The sequence below is a fragment of the Galleria mellonella genome, unplaced genomic scaffold, assembly GCF_026898425.1.
Source record: "Galleria mellonella isolate WM207_F2 unplaced genomic scaffold, CSIRO_AGI_GalMel_v1 utg23, whole genome shotgun sequence".
NCBI lineage: Eukaryota > Metazoa > Arthropoda > Insecta > Lepidoptera > Pyralidae > Galleria > Galleria mellonella.
Genome location: NW_026442045.1, coordinates 1,522,037 through 1,548,691, shown reverse-complemented (window position 1 = coordinate 1,548,691; position 26,655 = coordinate 1,522,037). Strand labels below are relative to the sequence as shown.

At 32.0% G+C, this 26,655-nt stretch overlaps 1 protein-coding gene across 2 annotated transcripts; it reads left to right on the top strand.

Moving 5' to 3' along the window:
• Window positions 1-448: 448 nt before the first annotated feature.
• Window positions 449-20,939, top strand: LOC113513018 (homeobox protein vnd). Of its 2 annotated transcripts, none has more exons than XM_052894770.1 (3): window positions 449-874; window positions 11,981-12,201; window positions 19,426-20,939. In XM_052894770.1, exons 1-3 carry the CDS (start codon window positions 720-722, stop codon window positions 20,022-20,024), a joined length of 975 nt encoding a protein of 324 aa, XP_052750730.1. In that variant the 5' UTR covers window positions 449-719; the 3' UTR covers window positions 20,025-20,939. The 2 variants fall into 2 exon arrangements, with proteins under 2 accessions (XP_052750730.1, XP_052750731.1); XM_052894771.1 differs by lacking the exon at window positions 449-874 and adding an exon at window positions 9,752-10,033.
• Window positions 20,940-26,655: the final 5,716 nt, after the last annotated feature.

Sequence of the window (26,655 nt, the reverse complement as noted above, 5' to 3'; positions counted from 1 at the left end):
TAGGTAATTTGACCGTCAAATTTCACCTATCAAATTGAATCCGATACACAGTCATGCAAGTACATCTACTTGTTGGCAGTAACATGAATGAAACAATGGTATCCAAGCAGACGATTTTTCTAGTCTTTTCGATAAAAGTTACCATGTATGTAAGTATAATAATTTATATGCCAAATGCCCTAAACTGTAAATCTAATTTTAACAGCATCAAATACCTTAGGCTATCAAAATTTTCTGTTTACTTCGCCTCACCTGTCATTCTAGAATTTCGTAACAGCAGTGACAATGGCACGTTTTACTTAGATATTATTACATCTGACATAGATAAAGTTATCGGTTGTATCTACAATATTGGCGTCGCGGTGTGTCGCTGTGACTCGTCGCTTCGTTTATAAAATGCTATATCGCAGGGGAAAGCTGCAAGATATGATAACAGTACAATTTTATTGATAACAACTTATGAGCCATCGATCAGTCGATACGACTGGCCGCAGTCCCTTTACAGTTCGTCACGTTGTCACAAATCATTATTATTATAAATAATTAAGTATTGTTTAGTCGCTTATCGACAGAGATTTAGGCAATAAAAGATTAAGAAATTATTAAGGACAAGTTATTGTTGACATTCCATATAAACATTATCGATTATCAGTTAAAGAGAATTGTTGTTGTGGGAAAATTATTATAGAGGTCTTTAAGTGGAGCAGACTAACAAGTGTATGATGAAAATGATGGGTGAAGGCGACATGGGTTATGGGGATTATTACAACTATGACAACAGTTGGTCCATCGTGCCCAACGACTACGGAGCCGACCCCAACTATCAAATTCGACAGCCACAGATGGAGGAGGATTACAGATACAACTCTTATGCGTGAGTAACGAATTAATTTACTTTTAGAAAGAAATAATTTATTTACAGAATCATGCGACTCACACAACAGCTCAAATAAAAAAAAACTATTAAACAAACATAACATTTGTTAATTAATTAAACAAAAAAAAAGATATTTAATATATAAAACAATACGTGGAAGTGTATAGTCGTGTGCGTCTGTGTGTCACAATTTTTTGCGGAATAGGTCTGTACTCAGCATATTGCTACAGCGTTTGAGGCGCTACAGCGTTGTTCTTCAGCACAATTCACAAAACACAAACATCACAACAGTTTTAGTCTTATCCTTTTAAAATCTTTAAATAATCTATAACTCCTTAGTTGTCTTTATTATAACATCAATCTATAACTATCACAAATACCAAAATCTTTACCGTTCCTTTTTAATATCCCGTCTTGTTTCCTATTTGTTTGTGACATAATGGGCAACATTAGCCTATTGCCAATTAAAAAAAATCTTATTTAGTTAATTTTCAGACATTTGTTTGTTAACTCTATTTACCCTATTAGAGTAGGCAGTAGAAAAGTATGTTAATCAGACACAAAATTTTTCCAGTTTGATTTTTTACATTAAATTTCCACTTGCAGTGTTGTATTTTACTTTATTTTAAATATGACGTCATTATATATCGTATCCGGCATTAATTTCGATTGCTGAACGCAGGCCTCCTCCGATTGGGGGATTTTTGCTAGTAGTTGCCACACTTGTCAAGCAGGTTGGCAAACGCAGTTAAACTTTGGTGGTTTTAAGACGAATGCTGCTGTCCATCCCTTGACCATTAAGTTTCTTTACTCACCTCTTACGACATTCACGAGAATGAAAAGGGTGGCTCATTCTATTCTGGAATCACATGGAAATGATATGATTACATATCTGAGTCGAATAATTTTTTAATAAGCCCAATTAACAATTTTCATAATTTTAATTTGACTCACAATAAATAATATACTAATATGCACATTAATATCATTTCCAATAATCTATTCGACTGATATCAAATACATCTAATTAATTATCTAAAACTAGTAAATAAAAAAAATATTAGATTACCCAATAACATATTGTAATTTCTGTTAAACCATAACATATTAATGAGAGATATATGTTATACTTATTATGGATTTTTCTAGATTTATTGCACTGACTAGGTATAGTCGACTTAAACAAATTGCTTGCTAAAAGTAAAGTTGTATAATATTTACGACGCTGTTAGGCACCCGTTATGTTGGTGCTGCAAAGTGCATTGTATGCACGCAATCCTGACAATGTCATAAATAGAATAGGTATGACCTACGAATTCATCTAAGTGTTGAACATACTAATTGTTTTTTTATAAATACTTATGACAAATACCATATTATTAACAAACTGTATTTCCATGTTATATGATTTACAATCACGCCTTTTGTCTGAAGCTTAAACGAGAATACCCTGTGTTACGTGAAATTAGGCAATTAATATCCATAATATGCATACATACCTAAATCAATTAAAAATTTCGTAGATAAGATAAGGTTTTTTAAAGAGTGAAAATGAAATTGATGACCTTACACGTGCTATAGGTATGCACAGGCGGGGCATCAGTGAGGGATTGATAAGTGAGGATGAAGTAGGTCAGTTGGCCTATCGTTACAAATTCAACAATTATTAACTACGGTAGCTTCCAGAAGAGAACTGCGTAGAGCTCGATCTGATAGGGTATATTGCTAGCAAGGGGGTAGTTAGACCCTATTACTAACAATCCCTTTCCTCCAAATGAGGTGGTTTGGTTTGTTCATTTGTTTTATGATGAGAGTCTTAGAATCTCATTATCGAATCCCTATTTGAAATGTGTTGCTAGATTCTAGGACTGTAATAAATTGCTCCAATGACGGAGCTGTCGCCATATTACATGGCTACTACAATTTAATCAGGAAATTAAAAAAAAGTGGAAAGAACAGGGAAAAATATTGTATTGCTCTTCATGGCTTTAAGTATGTATGTAGTAGGTATAGGTGTAATTCCGTAGTGTGGCATTGGTTGCGTGTCGCACACTTATAGTCCCGACGGCGGTGAATCGGGGAAGTAAGTACCATCGAGCTCATAATCCACCAGCTGTGCTCTCTCCCATGCCTTCGTGGAGCCCTTAATTGGTTTGGAAACCCTCTTCGCAGGCTGGCGTGCTTTCGTCCATTTAGGCTCAGTTCAACTAACCAGATCGCTATAACGAAATATTCGTAAAACCCATCGACTTTTCGCTCGTGAAGACGTTTAAACTTTAGTAAAGAAGTTTCCTCTTTCATAAATTCGCTTTAAGTAGCGTAAAGGTGCTGACAATGTGTTTGCTTTGGATATTCGTCTTCTTTTTTGTTGTTTAATATAAGCAGGTCACGAATATGCTATTAATGAGTGCAAGAGTTCTCTGTGCCACTCTGCGAGCTATTGTTTCTCTATCCTTGAACTTAGCTCTGTACCTTCAACTGCGGTTCTTAGTTTGTATATTCAACATTTGCAAAAGTTGTCGCATAATTTGATGGCAATAATCCGTATTGCGCAAAGAGGTAATGGCGGTAAGTTTGGTCATAGGGTAGTTTTTTCTCGCGACCGTCGGCGCATGGTACGAATGGCGCGGGTCCCTCAATGTAGTAGACTACTTTTACACAAATTACTTTCCTATCGTGTCCCCATCAACCCCTATTATTTTATCATTAAGCATCGCAAATACGAAGCGAAAGTCTTTTAAATTCGGCGTTTAATGATGCTTTATTTCGTAAATTAAACGGTTTATTTTTTATCGCATTTTATGTAATCATGCACTGTTAGGATTAGACTTAGATTTAATAATATAAATCGTTTTAAGTTTGCTTCGTTATATCATAAATATTTAATATTTTACATAAATATTTTATGATATGCAGTGGGCGTTATTTATTTATTGTTGTATTTGTGATTTAGATTATTAGTCTTTTCTCTGTCTGGTAACTTCCCTTCTTCTATTCTGTGTTTCTCTCAATCTTCAATATTATTTTAATTATTTCATTATTCGTTCCCGTAGTAATTATAAAGTACAAAACTACTTTTGATAGATATCTATCTATCCAGTACAGAAGTTGCTATGATTTCATTATCTATTATGCGTCATCAGATTAGTCATGGGTACTTTTATGTTGTTCATAAATTTCCACCAATTTAAAGTGATTATTGTTGAACTGTTTCTCCACTTATCAGAAGTAGGAACTGGTGAATATTGATAACATTTCGGGGTCTAACGCCGGATGCCGTAACACCAGGTGTAAAGATTTCAGGTTGGTGCTAGAGAACGGCTAGAATATAGGTAGAGTAAAAAATAACCCAATGAACAACTATTACTTTATTAGTTGTAGTTTCAATCAAAACAACTATCATTCAATGTCTAAGATTCCTAAATACTATTGTATTATTATCTGTAATTATTAGCGGAAATCAAGAAATAAATATTCAAATCCATTAAGACGTTTTACTGAATACTAAATTCCATCAAGATTATTCTAACAAGAATATATTGTTAATATAATTATTGACTGTTCGATTACTACTTTATACTTTTTTATTTTTTTTATTTCCAAATTTTAATTTCATTTTTTTCTTTTACGCCTTTCAATCGGAAGCAGTCATAATCAATTATCTTTTTTATTTTAATTAATGTTTTTATTTATATACAATATTAAATGAATGTTTGCTCAAATATAGAGGATATTTGAGCTAAGGTCCATTTTAATCGCTTAAATAAAAATAAACCTAATAAGTTAAAGTGTCTTTTTTTTTTAATTTCTCATTCAACTGGTAAGAGCACTGACTCCGGCATAGCGTAGAAAGTACTGGTTAAATATTTTTTGTTTCTAATTGGATTGTTTTCTCATTCTATTGGGAAGTTAACACCACTATGATAACTTTTTACAGTAAAGTCCTATTTAAAAATCAGTTGAAAGTAACCTTAAATGTTGACATAAGGTTATGCAAAAGATTAGCAAATTATTGAGTCAATAAATACCTATAAATTTCGCTCTCTCTAAAGTTCTTTACTTTTAAAATGCTAAAATTACAATTATTGTTAAAGAAGTTATACGAGTATCTTTATGTAATATCTATGGTACTGCTCATGTCTATAGGCGACGGTTACCACTTTCCATCAGGTGGGCCGTCAGCTTGTTTGCCATTCTAAGTTGTATAAAAATAAAAATAAATTTAGGAAATAGTTATTATGAATCGAAATAGGAATTACAGTTATTTCATTGTGGTTGATTTGGAAATGACTTATATTTGTCTTTTATCGTTGCACACCATGTTACTTGGCTGTACTCACAAATTACAAGTAAATTTTACTTATTAACACAACTATTAGTTACTTATAATAATATCCATTACGATTCCGTATGTCCAGAAGGTGATGTATGTGTGTGGATTGTATGGTTCGCGGTGTGCAGTGACCCGTATAACGGAGGGCCTTCGCACCTGCCGCCCGCCCCTCACAAATCTGGCCCTCGCAGCTTACCTCACTCCAGTACACGGCAAATCTGCACATAAATCGACTTTATTATTATTTATTATTCCTTAACTATCAATTATCTGTTTTGTATCTGTCTTACTTATTTGGTACACAATTCTTCTATTTCTATTGTCTCAATGGTAGTGATATTAACACAACTATAATTACTAGGTATATGATAAACTAAATTATTATCTATTGTTTAATATATAAATTAATATAGTAGTCATTTATTGATAACTGATTATTTGATTTACAATATGATATTTGGTGTACAATATCTTAATTTTAAGTTTTTAATCTTTAAATACTATAATAGATTAACCTTCATGAATCATATTAAATTGTACTAATACATGTATGTTGTAAGTGTCGTATTTTACAAAACTACAAATAGTATAATACTATACAAAACTATACTTTTAATTTATATAAGAGAAAAACGTTTATATTATAGAGTTGTTCAAGTATTACAGAATATATATTATATGTTTATGAATTATGTACCTAAGTATGTACCAATTCCATGCGTTGTAGTGAGATGCGGATGATAACAGTAGACATGTTGACAGTTTTTATTCCAAAACAACTCAATTGGGTGAGATTATAGGAGTTAGTCAATTTAATAAAATTATAATTGATTTTTTTTGCAATTAATTGCTTTGTCGGCTATAATAAAATTACGTTTTAGGGACGTTTTTTCAATGGGTGATAATCGAATTAACATTCTAATGGAAATAACCCACCCACGTTATCGGTATACACCGGCGGGGCACCAGTGAAGGATGGTAGGTGAGGATGAAGCAGGTAAACCCATGGCGACGAAATTAACAAGAATTGTTCACGATGGTTTCCAAGAAGAACCACGTAGAGGTCGACCTAATAGGGCATATTGCTAGCAATGGGGCTCTCAAATTCCATTGCTAACAATGCCTTTCCCCCTCGTTTTAGGGATGGTCATTACACGGTCATCTAATGTTACATGTAAGTCATATAATACACATAGATACAAACGAATGTTAAGAAGAAAACAGATACCAAATAGTAAATTACCAATACGTAAAATTTGATATGGACACAGTCTTAATTTATAGTATAAGTTTACATATACTGCATTGTAAAAAGCGATGAGCACGCACCGATTGCAGCGATGGATATTTTAAAAACTAATTCACAATAAGTCAATTAAACATTTTGAGTCTTGCACGCCACTTAGGGGATCGTTTCCAATATAAATAATTGCCCTTTGTTATTACTGCCCTTTTGTAGGGAATTGATGTATAGACAGATAGGTACAATGTGCGCATCGACTCATCACGTAATACCTTTAATACATTATAAGCTTCAACGTGAACACTTATAGGCACCTACTTACCCTTGTTATATATTCTCGTAATGATTTGTAACAAATATTAATTAAGTAGATAGTCTATTTATTTTTTCTTTTTTATTATTTATATCTATTTGCCCGTTTTTATGTTTTAAATTTGTAAATTTTCAGTTCGAATTTAAATGAAAAATAAAGATATATTTATTTATATTTATAACTAGTTTTTTTGCCCGCTACTTCGTACGCATGGATTTCAGAAGTACAAAAACTAGCGAATATAGGTCACTTCTGCTTCTTCATGGAGTATCAAGGTAAAACATACGAGTGTACCAGTTTTTAAGTGAGACTTTCCGGAACACAACTAGAAAACCGATTCAATTTGGTGTACTAGTTTTTACTTGATGCCGGAACAAACATACAGACAGATGATGGACAAGATTTCTAAAAAATATTGTTTTAACTTTTATTGGTCTTATTAAAATCCTTCATATAAATATTTTTGTTAAATATCTCCCACGTACATACATCGTCTACATATCTATATAATGTTTTTAGTATGACAAGATTTGCAGATTTATATCGTTATTTCCATTATGATTATAATAACAGTAATAATTAGAGACTACAATTACGAAATTATAAAGATTTAGTATCGATTCCTCAAATTTTGTCACATCCTTACTTAATAAAATAACGTTGTAACTAGACAATGTTTGTACATGAACGATTGTATTGTAAAATCTTTATTGTACATTCTTTACATTTTTTTTTTAATAGACAATTTAATAGACAATCCTATACAGGGATCTCTTACACTCTATTTTTGAGAAGCTGAAAGAAAACTAGGTACAGATTATTCGAAGAAAAAAACTCTTCAGCTAAAGATAGTTTAGTAAAACTAAACTTAATATTCCATATATATAAACAACACACAAATAAAATTTATGATTCCTGTTTTAAAGGATTTTAATGATAGTGGTAGTTAAGTATTTTAATAAATATTTAATAATAAAGTTATTTTGTTATCTTCGAAATATTTGTAAAAAATAATAAGAGCAATAAAGACTAAAACAATAATTTTTGGATGCCTGTCTATATTATTTCGCAAAAAATACTACATCAAATTAGATGCAATTTACAATCGTGTTGCTAATTTCTATGTTCTAATTTAAAAGCTGATGCATATCTTAAAATGCCGTCAAGAAATGGTTCATTTAATCGGTTCTCCTATTTTTTAAATTACGCGTATGTAACAGACAAAAAACTAGCCTTATAATAAAAATATTAAATGGCATTCTATCTAAAGTACCGTCTACTTATAACTTGTTACTATTGTTCTGATCTGCACTCAATTTGAGTACCACACACCTGCAAGTCATAAAATAAATTGTTGTTACTTCTTAACTATAACAATACATTTAAATACCACAATATACTTTCTTGCTATTATTATTTCGATATAATAGATACAAATAAATGTTTTCTTAATTATATATATTAGATATATTAATATATCTATGTCGTAATAAATTAATATTTAGTTTTTTTTATACAACTTAGAATGGCAAACAAGCTGAAGGCCCACCTGATGGAAAGTGGTAACCGTCGCCTATAGACATGAGCAGTACCATGGACATAACAAAGTATACTGTTTCGCCCATGATACCCCGCCATGCGTTGCCATTCCTGAGGACTCAGGTATTATTCCTCTGTACCCTGTAAATTCACGCCATATCCCACCCTTCAAACCGAAACACAGCCATGCAAACACAATTACTTCACGATAGAAACACGAATGGAACAGAGGTACCCATGCAATCGATTTTTGTACAAAGTCTCCCTATGGTAACATTAATACATTAATACTAGTTTTTAATATTTAAGAACAATGGAAGTAAGTACAAATATATTAAGTATTATATTTTTTTAAATTTATTAATAGAAAAGACACTTTTTATGTAAGTACATACTGGGTCGAAACGACGAGAAAAATTTAGGTAAATTGTCATAGTTTATCTAAATGAACACGCTATTATAAAACACGCAGATTGAAAGTAAAAAAAAAAAAAAACTAATATATTTATTTAGATTTCTATTAAATGAAATATTTGCATTGTTTATTATTTTTTCTAAATATCACCCCTAATTTAGCTTATTTAAGCAAAGTACAAGCTTATTGCTGTAACAATAAATACTTTCATAAACGAATACAATACAGAGTCCACACGTGCAACCCATAAACCGTCATGACTGTGGTCTTTTTACCTGTTCGTAGAAGGTTGAGGACCATTCCAATTGTCTTATGGTCGACAATGTTGAACTAAGTTCTTGCACATGTGCAACAGCTTACTCGTATTTTGATTATTAGCATATTCGACCGACAAAAGGAAATAAGTATAGATACCAGTCACTACGGTTACAAAAAACTAACAGCTATCCTGATATTAAAAATTGTAGCTTAGGTACAGTCTGCAATATAATGTTCTCGGTTCAAAGAACTTGTAACCTATAGTAACTTGCGGAAGTTGGGCATTTAAAAGATTGTCTTGTGTTATTATAGAATAGGTAAATGTTTCAAAAAAGAGCTAGCTAGTAGCGCCAATATATGGGTATTCATAGATTATAAAATGTTGAAACTTTTTCAAATGCTCCCTTTTATTAGAAAAAAGTTTAATCATTCTATAAACACGGGTTTACACGGAATTACTACAAACACTCTAAATTAAAATCGTTATCCGGACATTTAGAGCGGCGTCCATAACGAACCAAGCTTCAACAATGGGCTTAACGCTCGCACTCATTACAAAAAGCGACATAATATAACGCGCTACGTCGAAAGCTCCTCTATTCAAAGTGTATACTCCAGTTTTTTTGTTGGGAAGACTTGGAGCGGCCCCCATTGGTCGGCGAGAGACCCGCCCAGTCGTCGGTGGCTTCCGATTGGACGGGGTCAGTGGAGCACCCTCGAGGCTAGTCCGGAGCTGAGTAGGCTGTCGAGGCACGAGGGCGGCGCGGGGTGTTCTTCACCCCGAGGGCCACTCGAGGGTTGTTTAGTGCAGACGCGGCGTCGAGAGACGCAGCACGTGTTCACGCGAGTGTTTCTCCAGCCGTCAAGATTATTCCGAAAGCGAGTTCTCCCGGTCGGGAGATGAAGTGTGAGGAGGGCGAAAGCGCGCGCTCGCCGCCGCCTCTGCTGCCACCGCCAGCGTCGCTACTAGCGTGGAGTCCCATCCTGCTGCCGCCCTGGGGCCCGGCCTTCCTGCCGGCGCTTTACCCGGCGGCTTTCAGATCAGCTTTTCCAGGGTGAGCTACGGAGACTGTGATTTAGTGATTTGTGCATAATAAGCATTTAGGATTTAATTATCTTGAATTCTTTTAGAATTTGTGTTTATTATTGTTATTACGAACTCTTTCTCATTGATAAAAGTTGCGTATTTATTTCGTTAAATATTTATGGAATGTATGGAAATAGAGAGCATTAGACATTTTTGCATGTTTTAGTTTTTCAATAAGGCAAGGTTCCGGTAAGTATACGTGTTGGTGAGCACTTAAGTCGACTTTACAGTACTAATCCAAAGTTCAAAGAATCGTGACACCCGAAGTGACAGTTTTTGCACCTCTTTTAGTGAGAGCTTGTTAATAGTCCTGTTTACAACCTGCTAAAGGCTCTTACGAGTGCCGCCCTTTCATATCGTCACGTACGGGATGGCAACAACATTTCACGGCTATGTGTAATAACATTCTGATATATTAATAGACAGCCATCGGATCCTACGCATTCAGTCCTTACGACTGTTCCTTTATACGGGTCACGTTTTCTGGAGAGGTCCTCTTTAGCCAATAATGGTTGTCCTGTTGATGGAATGTCGTATGTTTTCTTTCAATTATACGCTCTCAGACGTGCTTTGTTAAGCTGTGAGACGTTTCTCTTTAATTCTTTTACAAAATGAACAGAGTAAGATTTGTTTTAGATATTGTACGAGTATTTTATAGCGAGTAAAAATAAAATTATATTTCATTAAAGATTATAATATAATTCTTAATCTTCATAATTTTATGTTTAATAAAGCGCGTTTAAATCTTTTGTTCATTCTTGAATTGCAACCGCCAATTAGTTCTAAATGCTTATTTATTGTTTTATTCATTCATTCACATTTTCATATTTCTATTATTACAAAAATCTCAGTAATAAATTTTACTCAATAGCTATAATCACCTGGGACTATGAGCTAGTGTTAGTAAGTCTGGGTTGTGTTAATTGAGTTTATTTCTTGAAACAATTAACATTTCGACAATGAAAAACAATGTTATGAATAGATTAAAGCTGAGTGAAGTAGCCTCGGTCACTGACAGAATAAATTGGATCGATATAGACTAAGAAAATTAATTTATTATATATAAATATAGTTATTAAACATCACTTCTATATGTGACGATTACCACTTTTCATCAGGTGGCCCTTAAGTTTGTTTACTATTCTAAGTTGTATAAAAAATAACTAAGTACGCTAATTTATGAGCGTATGTTTTTATAAAAAAATATAGATTTGTTAGGGTAAATTAAATAATTTAGTATTTACGGTGTATTATAAGAGAATCAGAATTCCTAAGAATTCTTTCATAATACACCACGCAAAGCCATAAGACATACCGCGAGATCAGAAAAATAAATGGATGAGCCCTACATTTTTCTTTTGCAAATTTCTGCAAATTTCTTTCTTGAAAGTAAAACACACGTGTAATTTTACAAGTGTACAAGGAAGATAATAATTTATTTACTGTTTAAATTTGTGACATAAAAATCAATTTCTACTTAGATTTTACCTACTATTTCATTATTGAATGACAATTATAAATTTTTAAAATACAATAAATATGTGCATACAAGAATTTATTTACATAGATATTGATACATATCAATATAATGTTCTTGTTTCTCTTCTTTGAGGGGAACAACAAAGAATTTTCATTCATTCATTTATATAACTTAACTCTTATATTTATTGTTTTAATTCTTAAAACATTTCATTATAACAAGCGCACCGTTATCTTTTATTAGTTTGTGACGTTTTTGTTTCGCATGAAACCGGTCGCGTGTAAAAATATTATAAACATTTGACAATAAAAAAACAGTGGAACAAAGTACAAATATTTTAAACAATATCATATAATCAATTTAACTGTTCCGTTTTACGAATCTAGTCTTTATAATTTGTCTAAATATTCTTATTAATTCATATTTTCATTGCAGACTTCTGGATAGCATGAAGTTACCGGGCCAGCGTCCAGGATTTCAAATCTCTGACATATTGGGCCTCAATGAGGGGAAGGGTTTGGAGCAGTCGTCGACTCAGGGTTTAGGACCGTGCTCCTTAGACCTGCCGCCGTACGCTCCACCGCAGCCTCACTATTCCCACGAGCTTCTGCGGCATCACCAACCCTGGTTATCACTGGACCATCATGAAGGAAATGGTAAATAGCATATGCCAATTACTACTTAACTATTTTCATTGCAGGAACATATAATCGCGCTTAAGTTACAAGTGTGGAAGAAAACGATAGTTTCTAAGGGGGACTACAGGCTCCATCGCTAGTTATATATGTACACTGTCACATCAGCCTATATACGCTCTTGGAAACCATTGTGATTAATTTCTGGTAAATTCATTATAAAGAGCCGACCTGACTTTATTCTCACTTATTCATTCTACTCAATAGTACAAGTTGGGGTTACAATTCAATTTTTATACAAAAAAAGTTAGCGTTTGACATTATGTTGTAGATATGCCAAGATTCCTCTTTGTCAATTCATCGACTTAATTAAGTCCGTTGTACATTTTGTCAAAACTTTATTGTTGATAATATAAAGCAGTTAGAATGTTATGTTTTTAAAGCAACAGATAATTTCCTTTTTGAGTAATTTAAAAAAAAGACACACGACGTTTTCTTCATTTGTGGATTATTTTTATAATTATTTTTGCAATCAATAGGTTTATTTCCAATTTAGTTCGGTATTTTGTTTATTATGATTGAATTAGTTATGTTTTGAGGTATAAAATTTTCAACTATTCATTTTTTAACTTTGACACATATTTCGTAACTTATTAATATATTTTTTACTTAATTATAACACAATAATTGCAATAATTGAAAAAGTAAGCAACGGTCTTTAAGTACCGTCAACTATTCTATCTAAAATTTGTATAACCACAAGCAAAATTATTTTTTACATTTAAATTTAAATAATTACATTTAATAAAATTCCTGTCCACTTGAGAGCCCTGCTTCTTATCGACAGCCATTACTTTAGTGTTTACGTCTACTGCTAATGTTTTGTAAGTAACACGACACCGCGCGTCGTTGAAACTGGAAACTTACAGTGCTACTCGTGTCAGAAGCACAAAATAAACCCACTGGCCCAATGCACAATGGGCTGGCCTTGTTTATTGAAAAACATTAAAATACTGAATTTCTCTTAGAAAATCAAACAATAAAAGAAGTCAAAACTATAATCCGTTTTGTTACTTACTAGTGGATATTATGTGTTAATTTCCAAAGGAATTATTTTATATTTTCATATTATATAGCATATTACTTTTTAAAAGGCCGACAGCATACCTGCAATATCTCTGGTGTTACGGGTGATCATGGGCGTCGGTAATCACTTACCATCACGTGAGCTACATGCTTGTTTATCCCCCTGTTTTATAAAAAAATATATATAATAATATTATCAATATTCTTTAATAATATTGCAACAGTGTAAGGAGTCTTCATACAGTGGTTTGTCACCCATATTAATCTATTGTCATGCCAAATTTATTTTTAACCGACTTTAAAACGAGGAGATTTTCAATTTGAGTATTCCTGTTAAGCAGAATCTTTTATACTATAATATTACTTTTCTGATGTACAATGTATGGCGTACTAATATTATATATACGAAAGTTTACAAAGATATTTGAGTACAAGTAGGTAGAATATTTTTATTTTTTTTGAAACAAAATACAGCCTATATTACTCAGTAATAATATTATAGAAGATGGCGCATAGAGATAAAATATACATCAGATTTTAAGTTAGACATTCAGGAATATAACTATGAAATGAGTATCTAATTTGGAGCAGCAGTTTTTGCGTGATGCCAGGACAAACGTAGAGATAGACATATTGGTCTTATTAACAGCCCTTATATAATTTTTTTATAAATATATCTAGTTACTATTTTATTATAAGAATAATATTAATGCATAGAATGCGTCCCTCTTATAACACCTCTAAAAGCCTAACTGTGGTTGCTAACCCGCCTTCTAAGCGTGGCGACTACTGGCAGAACTCTGCTTATGGGGAAGGCTTATGTTCAGTAATAGAGAGTTAATGGCTGAAATTATTGCATAGAATACTTTTTATCCTAATTCACGTGTACAAAGCAAATGAGAGGTATGTGAATCAATTCTTATGTTTAAGGAATTATCGATTGTTACCACTTATCATTTCTACGTTATATATACGTGACTACCGATAACTATAGAGGAAATTGTTAGATAAATAAATTAGATGTCGAAATATCATCAGATTAATACCACTGAAAGAGTTAGTATATGGGCAGGTACATGAAAACTAAACTATTCAATGGCTCTAAATCCAGCTATGAGTATTCGTTATATTTGCGATGTATAGGATTTTTAGTAATGTGAAATAATAATAGAACCACCACTGCTAGCAGCTAGACCTTAGAAACCATCGTGATAATACCTAGTAAATTAGTTGCAATGGGCTGACTAAACTGAGTTCATCCTCATATTTTTTTCTCACTAGTACCCTGTTCGTGTACACTGAATCACAGTCTGGGTTACTATTGCATTTATATCCCTTAAAAAATATAATATTTTAATTAAGAGGAGTGATAAAAGCACATTATGAGAATAACTCTTTATTTCCCTTTTTGACAGTTTCCCCTTTATGGTAATTTAATTATGTATGCGTGCAATATACCTATACAGGAGTGGATCAAGTATTTTGTACATAAACTTTTGTACTTACGTATAATATTGTACATTGCCTGCTTAATTGTTGTGAGCATATTGTTGGTGTGTTTTATAAATAAATAAATAAACACATATACATAAAAAGAAAAGGATTATTATTACAGGGATTAGTAGTCCCGTGCATTGCTAATGGTATATGGTAAGCCCTAGTAAATATTATGGTTAATTTTTGTTGAATTAATTTCAACCTCATCTATTATCTCTTACTGGTACACTGCCAGCATATACAGATAGCGCAGGCGGGATACAAGTCTATTATCATTAATTGAAAAATATAGTACATACACACCCATTCTTCACTTATATTATTTTAAATTATAATGTCTACTCTTGAAAAATTACATTCAGTATTTACTTCTAGTGTAAAATTTTTTTTTGTTGTCAGATATATCAGTTTTTTCTCATAAAAATTACTTCAGACTTCAGGTATAATGAAATTAGTACGAAACTTATTGATGAGAATACAAAATCAATTATTAAAATCGGTTCAGAATTGTCCAACATATCGCGTAACATACATATGTATACACAAACACTATCGAATGAAGAACATCCTCTTTTTTGAATTTTTTTTTCTTTGAATTTGGTTGAAAAGTTAAGTATCTATTGCTTTTATGATGTCCATTTGTATCCTCTCTAAATTATTATTCATCATAATGTTCAGGATATTTTTAATTTGCACATTCATATGGAAAAGATGAAACTTTAGAAAAACCTAAAACTTATAAAAACCTAGAAAATTTTTAAATAAACATGTTTTAGTTTACACTGGCGAATGATTTTTTATCACTTGATAATGTTATCAAAATAGGTACTTGCGTTAACAGAATTTGTAAAAAATGACACATATATCTTATTACCTGTAACAGATAAATGTGACATATGACATCGAAATTCCTTTACTTACATATGATTTTGACCGATACCATGTAGTAACTATGTGGCTCCATAAAATGTACACTTATATTTTACCTGGTAATCTAGTCAATTCCTCAGTAGAAAAGAATTATTTCCACATTTTTTCTGTACTTTAAATTTAATTTTTGGAACTAATTCACAGTGTTTTGCGTTCATTAATTTCCCATTTTATATATTCCAATTTTTAACTCGATGTCTATATATATAGACATCGAGTTAAAAATTGAATAAAAGTTTTACAAAAATATAATAACAATAATACAGTTAATTTTCAGTATATTTTTTACCAGAAAAAAGAGGGTAAGGCTTATATTCGGCGTGATATGTAAATGCATTTTAAATGATGGGATGTAATTAAAATCGTCTTCATTATGGAAATTTTGTAGCTTATCTACGAGTAAATAACAATAATATAAAAAAGATCAGATTTAAAAATTTAACAAAAAGTTTGAAAGATACTATCGTCATATAATTATTACTTTTTCTTATATTTTTTGCAGTTTTTGTTGTACTTAAGTCGTTCAACAACATAGGTAAGTTAAAAATATGACTGATTAAGTAAATCAATCAAACCGAATTTATTATATTATCAGGTAATAAATATATTTATAACATCAATTTTGTAGATGTAACTACTCATGTAATATCTCCAAAATTGGCACTCGTGATGTAAGAGTTGAATTATCATACACAAATAAGTGCGATGACCCACTCGAAATAATAGGCGTTCGGTAGTGCGCTCAAGAGCCTGAGATTATTTTTTGAAATGATCCTCTAGTGGAGTGCCTTCGCCTGTTAATCTGTTGTTGTCACTAATTATTTTTATCGCTTATCGAGCACTTTTGACACTCACTGTACTTGTACTTTTAATTGCTTATACAATTTAGATTTAGTGATTAATTGTCGTGTTAATCAAAAAAGTCCCACGGAGTTTTGAGATAATTATATGTAACATTTTCAATGTCCTCCATCCATATATGTTTAAGCGATAGGAAATAAAATCATCGGATTAAAAGATTACAGATAACAGATTTATTATTTTTATTTTTTAATTCATATTTCTATACAATTTTAAAATGATGCTAAACCGTCGATTGTCTATATGGACATTACCATAGATATCTTAAAATATCCTGCGACATACATGGTATCCCTTATAGAAAAGAACTTTTTATCATAGTTAAATTACTTGAAAGTATAGATATTAAATAAAATTTTTAACATAATGAATATACTATACATTAAAGATTACTAAAAAAGAATCCTAATACAATTGTTTATTTTTTTTACAAAGTATTTAAAGTAATTAGCTTCAAAAGGGGGGTATAGGTAATGTCTCTGGTATTGCAGGTGTTCATAGGCACATTTTGGGCTCATTTTGTTCTTTATTATGTAATTAGTTTATTTTTATTATTAATTTTCGATAATGTAGCATTTTGATTGTGAAAGAACTATTGTTATCGGTCCATTAGTTTTGAGTTATTTTGTTATAAACATACAAAAATACAAATCTTTTCTCTTTAAAATGTTAGTGTAGATTTACTGCTTCACCAATGGTAGGTAGGTGCCCCTCATTCATTGTTATTCCTGAGTAATAAGGTATAATACATCGTATCCCAGGGATTTCACTGTTTATCTTACCATTCAAACAGAGACAATAACAGTGTTTGTATTGTTGCTTCACGGCAAGCACAGATAAGATAGTGGTAACTACCCAGTCGCTTTACACAGAACTCTATCAGAAACTCCTTAAATAATGGGATTTTACTTTTAAAAATCTTTATCTCTTAACTCAATTGAATTTCTTCTCGATTCCTGTCATGACTATTTGGTATCACTATATTGTGAGAATAGATATTTTTTAACTATTTTTATTGTAAACTTTTTTTTACTTTTCGCATCTCGATTTCAATGATATTATGACTATTTCGTATCACTATGCTGTGAGAATAGATAGGTAATTTTTTAATTATTTTTATTGTAATTTTTTTTTTTACTTCTTTTATATAGGTACTAAGGCCCAACAATTTATTTACACTTTTGTATACTCTAAATACATATCTACCTATTAGAAATAATGTTATAGAAAGTATAATATAGGCAATAATACAGCAACTACTACTTTTATCTGTAGTTTAGATATTTCCCAAGTGTTTAGAGGTGTAATTAATATAAATGCAACATCACACGGGACTGTGGCTAGTTCACGCCCCACAAGGCCAATTTAGGGTCGCCACCAAACATCGATTGTTTGTGTCGAGGGGAGCGAGCGAAACGAATGTGTCACCAATAGCGCTCATGCCCCTGAACAGCCATCCCAGAGACAGCTGCCGACTATCAATTACACGGTTGTTCTTGTTAGGGAATCTCATTGTTATTCGGCGACAGTTATATATGTGCGATTAAACTTTAATAGTTATATAATTATACATTAATATGGCTACGTTGCGATTAATATTGGCAATGATGCCATAGATTAAATAATAACAGTGGTATTTTCTTTATCAGTTTTAAGTAAAATTATGACTCATTTAGATAGTTTTCTTTGATTAGCTTTCCAGTAATCAGATCTTATAACGTTTATATAAAGGTGTATGTATTCGTAGGTTAGATTTTTTTTTCTATTAAAAGTATTATAACAAGATTGGATGCGAACAATAATTAAATAGTACACCTATATATGGTATAAAACTTAATGTTACCTACGATTGATAAAAATATAGTGAACTTAAGAGTTGTAATAAACTGAATCGTTACCTATGCCCTTGTTAGGTAGAGAAAGATAAAAGCGTAATAACGAGAGGCAATACTTTTATTAAATTTCCTGGGTGCGCTTATCGAGGTAAACAGAGCGATCGTTGAACAAAAGTAGCTGCCAGCTGCCAGAGGATGGGCGTGGCGCCTTGTCTCTTCGGCCCCTGCCTCATGCCTCCCCCCGCCGCCCTCGACGCAACCCTCGCTCGTCCTCCACGCCCAACGCGACGCCCGCCCGCCCGCATTATCAGACCCGTGTGAAACAACCCTTAATGTATAAGGGGTGGCGAACAATGTAATATTTGCACCGACTTTTTCACGTTCCATTATTTGTTTGACTGGATGCAAACGGCTCCTAGTTGGAGTTAAATAGAGCGCAACCCTCAGAGATTAAGTGGAGATTTTGATGCGAGTGTTTAATACTAGTACACGATCAGCCACTTTTTATAGTGGATTGTTACTGTTATAGTTAACAAGTCTGAATTTCTCATTGTATGAATAAATAAATAATCAATAAAAGATCAAACAACAATTAACAAAATACAATCATCATCATATCATCCTTTAACTGTTCACTGCTAAACATAAGCCTCCCCCGTGGGGGGTTTTGCCAATAGTTGCCGCGCTTGGCAGACGGATTGGCAACCGTAGTCAGGGTTTAGAGATGTTTAAAGAGAGACGCTGCTGCCCATCCCTCGCCCTTCCTCAGTCACCTCTTACGACACTCACGGGAAACGGGAAAGGAAGAGGTGGCCTATTCTATGTCGAGACCACACGACCAACAAGATATAATACATTGTAATAATTAAGAAAAAAAAAATTATTGCAACCCAAATAACACAGCAATAATAATGAGTAACAACATATGTATTGTATATAGTAGATACACCTAATTAATAGATACAACAATGTGATTAATGTATTGTCTCTCTAATTTCCTTTTATTTTTTCCTAATATTGCGTTATTTTGTTATAGGTATAATTGGACAACAAGCTAGCCCTGACAGTACTTCACGGGCATCTGAGCTGTCCTACGTTGGAGCGCCTGCAGCTTCTCCCCCCATTACTGACCCCCGCAATGACCACGAACACGACCACGACAACGATAACGACATAGAGCACGACGATGAAAACGACCAAGACCAGTTACCCAACAATATCGGCGATCCAAGTCTAGCACATAAAAAACGAAAAAGACGAGTTCTGTTTTCAAAAGCTCAGACTTACGAATTGGAAAGGCGATTCCGACAACAGAGGTATTTATCAGCGCCGGAAAGGGAACATCTAGCGAGCCTGATACGTTTAACGCCGACGCAAGTTAAGATATGGTTCCAAAACCACAGGTATAAGACTAAACGTGCGGTCCAGGAAAAGGGTGCGCACGATTTAAATGTAGGCGGTTTGAATTCACCACGGCGAGTCGCTGTGCCTGTACTGGTGAAGGATGGCAGGCCTTGTATCGGAAAGCCTGATGGTTTACCGCCATTGGGCATGTCCCTGCCTCCGTATCAGCCGATGCATCATCAGCCCCCAGTCTCGGCTCATGCGCCGCAGTCCAGTGGGTGTTGGTGGTGATAAAAATCCTTACAAACATTTCAGTGATATACTAGTCGATCTTTTGCCATTTGTTTGCAAACGTTGTATGAACAATAATGTTTCAATTTATCAAATCGAAACACAAGCTAGAGTCAACGGCCTTTGCAAGCTTATCGCGATTGTTAAACATTACCTAATAAAAAATTTACCTACAAATAAATGATACACTATATTAGTTTCAAATGTTTAGTTTTAAAATTGATATGATATCAGTTAAAGAACAACTCGAATAGAATAATACGAATAGGTAGTACCTTCGTTTGGCTACTTTAATTGGAAATTTAAGGTATCTGGAGTTCCTAGTAATTTGTATTATAATTAACACTTAACTGTAATGAATCTTGAAGCGACAGTTAATATTATATTTATTTGAAAATGTCCAAATAACTTTAAGGTGAATATTTATGATTGAATACGATCCATTGTTTGGATATTGTATGTATATTAATGTAAAAAGCCATTGAGAAAAATTAGTTAAGTAATATTATAAAAATGACCAGATTTTATCAGAATGCAATATTTAGTCGTAAGATTCAGTATTATCATAGTCGAATATACTTGTGTAGTAGATTATTTATGTATATTCCAAATAAAAATTTATATTAATATACGTATTACGTACCTACATACGTAGCGTCGTAGAAATAATAAATGTATATTGTGTATATAATGACTTGTGTGAACAGTTACCGCAACTAAACTATATATCATGTTATATGATAGTATTCTTTACATATAATACATATGGTGTGTGAGAAGTTATATAAAATAGTTCCATTTTAACGACATTCCATATTAGATTTCATGTAAACTGTAAAGAGAAACTCTTTAGAAATTATTAAGGCTGTAAAAACGTGTTACATATAAATTATTATGAAAATATTAAATTTATTGAATGAATTACTTTGTTTCATTTTTATCTTTAAAAAATAGGCAGAGAGGTTTGAATGCTAAAGTCCTTTATCCTTTCATAAAATCATCTTGCTTCGTTTATTTTAGTAATTTGCTTCAAACATAATGGACGGTATCGAAGTCTCTTGGGTCCTTCTAGACAGTATATACAGATACAGTATATACGTATCTAATAATAGTAAAGTAGTATAGACCTCCTTAAATATCCATCTTTTCAATTTTTATATTGTAAGTATACTATTTCGTCATTCTTCCAAACAATATTCATTAATATTATTAATTTAAAAATGATATTAATATAATCGATCAGAGAGGAAACATGTCATAGTACCTTAATCTCCACGTTCTTAGAAACTAATGAGCATTATTATAAATCATTTTCATGTGTGTAAAATGCTAATAGGTAACTGCTACGACCCGCATCCGCCTTCGTCTTCCAAATGTCTACACAAACTTTTTTATTCAATACTAGTTGTGTCCTATATTATACCTACTGCGTTAATCTAAGATATGATCTCTCTGTGAGCTCATATTTTTCATAAAGAAATATCCAGGCATAAAAACATCTTTACTCACTTTTATATTTTAAATATTAGAAGAACACATAGCAATGTATGTGCTATGTAGACTTTGCACATCTACGGCAATGACAGTGTTCTTTACATTCTGTTAGTAACAGATCATATTTAATACTTGTAACGATGCTCAAATAAATGAATAAGTACACCCATCCTGTACATATTTTGAAGGCACGGTATTGTTCTCGCCATTGCAAATACCAAGCATATTTGTGCAATATAATAAAAAGAAATGGCATTATTTACAGAATATTCCATTTATATGTATTTAGAAATGTAACCTATCTATCAAAATATTTACAACAAAAAATTATAAATAAGTAAAATTCGTTAAGCTGTTTAGGCAATTTTCATTAGTTCTTATCAATGTTGCTATTGAACCTAGTAATTTAGATTTAGGAACATCTAGTACCTAAGTCATAGAATTTTTAGAAACAAATATCAAAGTGGCAGTACAGTAGACAGAAAGATACTTTCTATTGTTTCCTTCTAAAAAAAATACATAAGTAAATTTATTATTAATACAAATAATAAAAAAAAAGAAATTAAATTAAATTATTTATTAAAATAAAAGAATTACACTGAGAAAACAATGGACGGCCTTATCGCTAAGAGCGGTCTTTTCCAGGCAACCTTTAAATACGTACAATAATATGAATATATAAATGTACATTTTAACTTATTGATAGATGTTGAAATAAATCCATATAAATATATAAATACATATACATATAAACTCATACACATACGAACATAGTATTTTGTTGATAGAAATATTTTTATTAAAATTTGTAAGATTATAAATGTTCAGCTCTCTGATATAATTGTTGATTTGTCGCCTGAATCCACCTTATACCAAGTCACATGTGACTTCAGACCAATCATTGTTTACTAGTTAAATATTTACCGCTCCACGAGTTTATCTAATCGGCTGCCGATGCGATAGTCCGACCCGATTACTGAAATACCTCTCGTTAGGTACCTATGTTTTCTCTTCACCTGTTGTATTTATTGCTGTGCCTATTTGACATATAACTTTAAGAAACTATGTATGAATTTGAATATATTTATAAATATATACTAAAATAGTGTTGTCTTCTTAAACACGTCACTAAAGTTCAATATAGCAAGTAGGGTTAGGTTTTCTTGATTTTCTTTATTACTTTACTCTGCCCTCGACGTCGTGTTTCGAGACATCGTATATTTCATACTGTCATATTACATAACATGTATCTCATTTTTTATATAATTTTCATTATAAGGATTTCTTTTCGGTTAGGGCCTATATTTTGCTGCTATACATACATACATAGGAACTAGTTTTGAACAAACTTCATAAAATATTAAATATTTTATTATATAAATGAACTTGAAATTTGAAAAGTTATATATTGAATTCGAAGTAAATTTTGATTTTTTTTTTTGTACGTTTATCTAAAAAGCGTACATGCGTTATTTTTTAACATAAGTTCCATTAGTGCTAACCCAGAAATCTAATGTATTTTTTGTCATAATCGTTTTCTAAATTTATTTGAAATTGTATTTTTTTTGTCCTGTTGAGAAGAGTCCAGATGAGAATTATTACAAAAAAATGTTGTTAACAGATGGATTGTTATAAAGATAGTTTGTGAAAAGTGAGTTTCCTTAAAATTAGTTTTCTTGAAAAAACGCAAATATATCATTATGTAACTGAGAAGTAGAGAGCTTAGGTAAAAATTTTTATACCTATTGCAATTTTTGGATAATTTATTATTATATCGGTTTGAAGAGTGGGAATATCTTATTCTTCAAACTGAAATAAAGTCATGCAAACATAATTGCTTCATGTCAGAAACACTAATGGAACAGAAGTACCCAGTTAGACGACTTCTGTACAGTTTCCCCCTGGTTTGAGTAGAACAATTACATATATATTTAAAATTGAAAATTATGAATTGCTAGAAAATGTTTTTTACTACGTCTATGTGTATTTTCTTTTGTTAACAATAGTTTCGAAATGCGCCTATGTAACGCCTCCGCTAAATCGTTCGGAAACACATTTCAACAAAGCATCGCCGTTTATTATTATAAATAATAACAGTGCACAATAGTCCTAAGTCGTCGGTAGCGCGACAATGGGCAAACAAACTGTGAATTAATTTCGATAAATTCTTGAAACGCCTTCGATTGTGTCGCGGTAAAGGGGCCCAATAGAGGCGTACGATTGCTGAATCGAACAGCTAAGCCGATTAGCCATCAACAACAAATACAGCCTTTCGATCTGACACACGTGGGATCTGTTTGTATACTCGAAATACACATCGAAATGTTCAATTATTACTTATCTATTTAAATAAAAAGTATTATACTCACTTACATTATGTGTAGTACACAACATAATGTTTGATTTTCTTTTACTGTATTAATTGATACGTGATTTTGAGATAAAAAAAAGTAGTTGCACATTTAGTAGATCTCTTTGTGATATCATAAAAATAAATAATTTTATGTTTACAGTTGTATATTATCTGTGGTAACACTATAAGGTAACTATTTTAATTGTAAATACGAACGTGGGAAAAATATAGACCCATTGCTAATGAAATCGTTTTTATAAAAAATTTTAATCCAAAATTTTTATTATTATTATTTGAGTATGCTTCTTTTTGTGTAATCTATAATAATAACAATGGGTCTACTAATTACGTCTATATTTCCTTGATGTTCCGTTTGCGATGAACGCGATATGCTTTAGTAAGTGCTTCATGGCTATGACGGTGCACATTATAGCCACGACATGGACACTGATTGTTAATAATCAATTATATACCTTACCACTTTAAAAATACAGTCTACTTTACAGCGAAGATAATGATGGGGTAGAATAGCTTGTGGCTGTGTGGTGTATTGATTTTACTGTCTCCATGTTATAGGAAATATTGTTCTAAAACGAATTCGATAAAGTTTATTTTACCGCGGCGTGTTGTCTGGATGCTAGCATATGAAACACAATATTGTCGATGTAAGCGCAATATGGTTATGATGGACGAGCTCGCGGTATCGGACGGTCAGCGCGCAGTCGACTTGAAACTGATAACACTACCAATGCTTAATACACTACACCTGAACGTTAACACTCTATTATGACTCCTCTACAACATTGAACATTATTGGCACAATGGCATTAGGGAAATGTAGAATGGAGTTGTGAATTGTAAAGAACATAACTTTTAAATTCTTAAAACACACTAAGACGACGTTAATTTGTATTTTGTTCAAAATACCGTAACAACTCTTGGTGTACTATTTAATTATGAGTTTTCCTATTTTAGGATCCGTTCATGCTGTTTTGTTCCCGTAGTCGTCATTTATGACACAATAGGGGAAAGAACGGAAGATAGTCATCACTATGCTTCTTGAAAGTTGTTCAGGGAAAACAATGAAAAGGGAATGATGAAATAAAGAAGTTATTTTAAAACGACTTTAAAAAAAAGTTCTCAATGCGGTTGTTCGTTTTTTTTTAATGTTTATTACCTCGAAACTCCGTTAGTTTTTAAATAAAAGTAACTGGTTTTGACATAACTCAAGTCAGCTTATTTGTGGAACACAAGTAAATTATTATTCAATTAAACTTGAAGCATTTTTAACAGTATTTTTTTATGATTCTATCGCCCATTCGGAATGCAATTTTAAGTAAGAAGTATGGGATTATGGTGATGAGTAAGCTATGTTTGAGCATTCTGTCATTGTTGTTTAAATGTAATAGGAAATTAAACACCAATTATAGTTAAAAAATGAAATTATTCAATTACAGAGTGGGTTCTTATCGGTTATTGTTTGTTTTATTGTAACAAAAAAGAAAACTGGTCTATATCATTTGTAAATAAGGTTTTTGTAAAATCGAAATCGTAGTTTTGGACCATTTGCTTCTGATATTTATTATTTTAGTAATCTTTTCACTTATACTTATTTATTTTCAACAGTAATAAAATTATGTTTAATACAGCAAGTAATTGGGAAGGGAATGTGAGGGGGTCGAATATAATATTCCCATGGACTAATAATCACTATTACAGTCCTAAAACATGTTTATTAACTATTCAAAGCTCAATATACTTAATCCAGTAAGTAAATCAAAGTCATCAAATATTGTAGTAGGATCTGAAGAACATCGTTAGGGCTCCGGCGGCACGCGCGCCATCCATTTTGCGGCTAACCGTGCGACTACCGGGCCGGGCGGCGGGTCGCGACCCTCTGGATTTATTGCCATTTTCTCTAATAAACACGTTATACTGTATACCTAACGAATATTAATAACTCACTTCCCGGTGCGCCCAATGATTTTCGTTTTTGTTTATTGGCTGTCGTCACATCGTTATACGCTTAACTTTATTAAGCTCGTTAACAGTTGATACTGTGGTCTGTGATAATCTGTGGGTATGTTTGAAAAGTAAATATAATTATATTTAGTTATCAAACTAGAATATTACAGGTAAGTTTTATAAAACATTAAATAGTTTATAAAACTAATATATCTTTATATTTTATTTGAATAAAAAGAAATGCACTTTTTATAGTTTGTTATAGAATTTAATAATAATGTAAACAAACATATTATTAACATGATCATAAGACAGTCTGCTGATGTTTAATAGTAATATAAATAAAAAATCGATTAATTGATTAAAAGTTTTTATTTATTACTAATTTTGTTTAGAGAGTGTTTCTGTAATTATTTCATCAAAATTTGGTTATTATGTGAGTTAGTATAAACTTGCTTTAATTTGTAACTATATATGTGACACACGAATAAAAAATAACGATTTTCAAGATTGTCCATTTATTACACAACACTATGTGTGCTAACAACAGAATATATATACATTGTATTTATTTGTATTAAAGTTTTTGTTCTACAGACAATATGAATATAATTTAAATACTCTGAATATTTAGTAAGAATATGTCACTTAGATCATATTTTGTAGACATACCAACGCTTTTGCTTTATTTTGGCGAATATATTTTAGTTTTTCTGCTTATACCTATCGTTGGAGCCATTTTTCACGTGGCAGCTACAACGCACAGACATAAAGGTTTACGACAGGCCGTCATATTTATGGGCTCGTATTGTGATATAT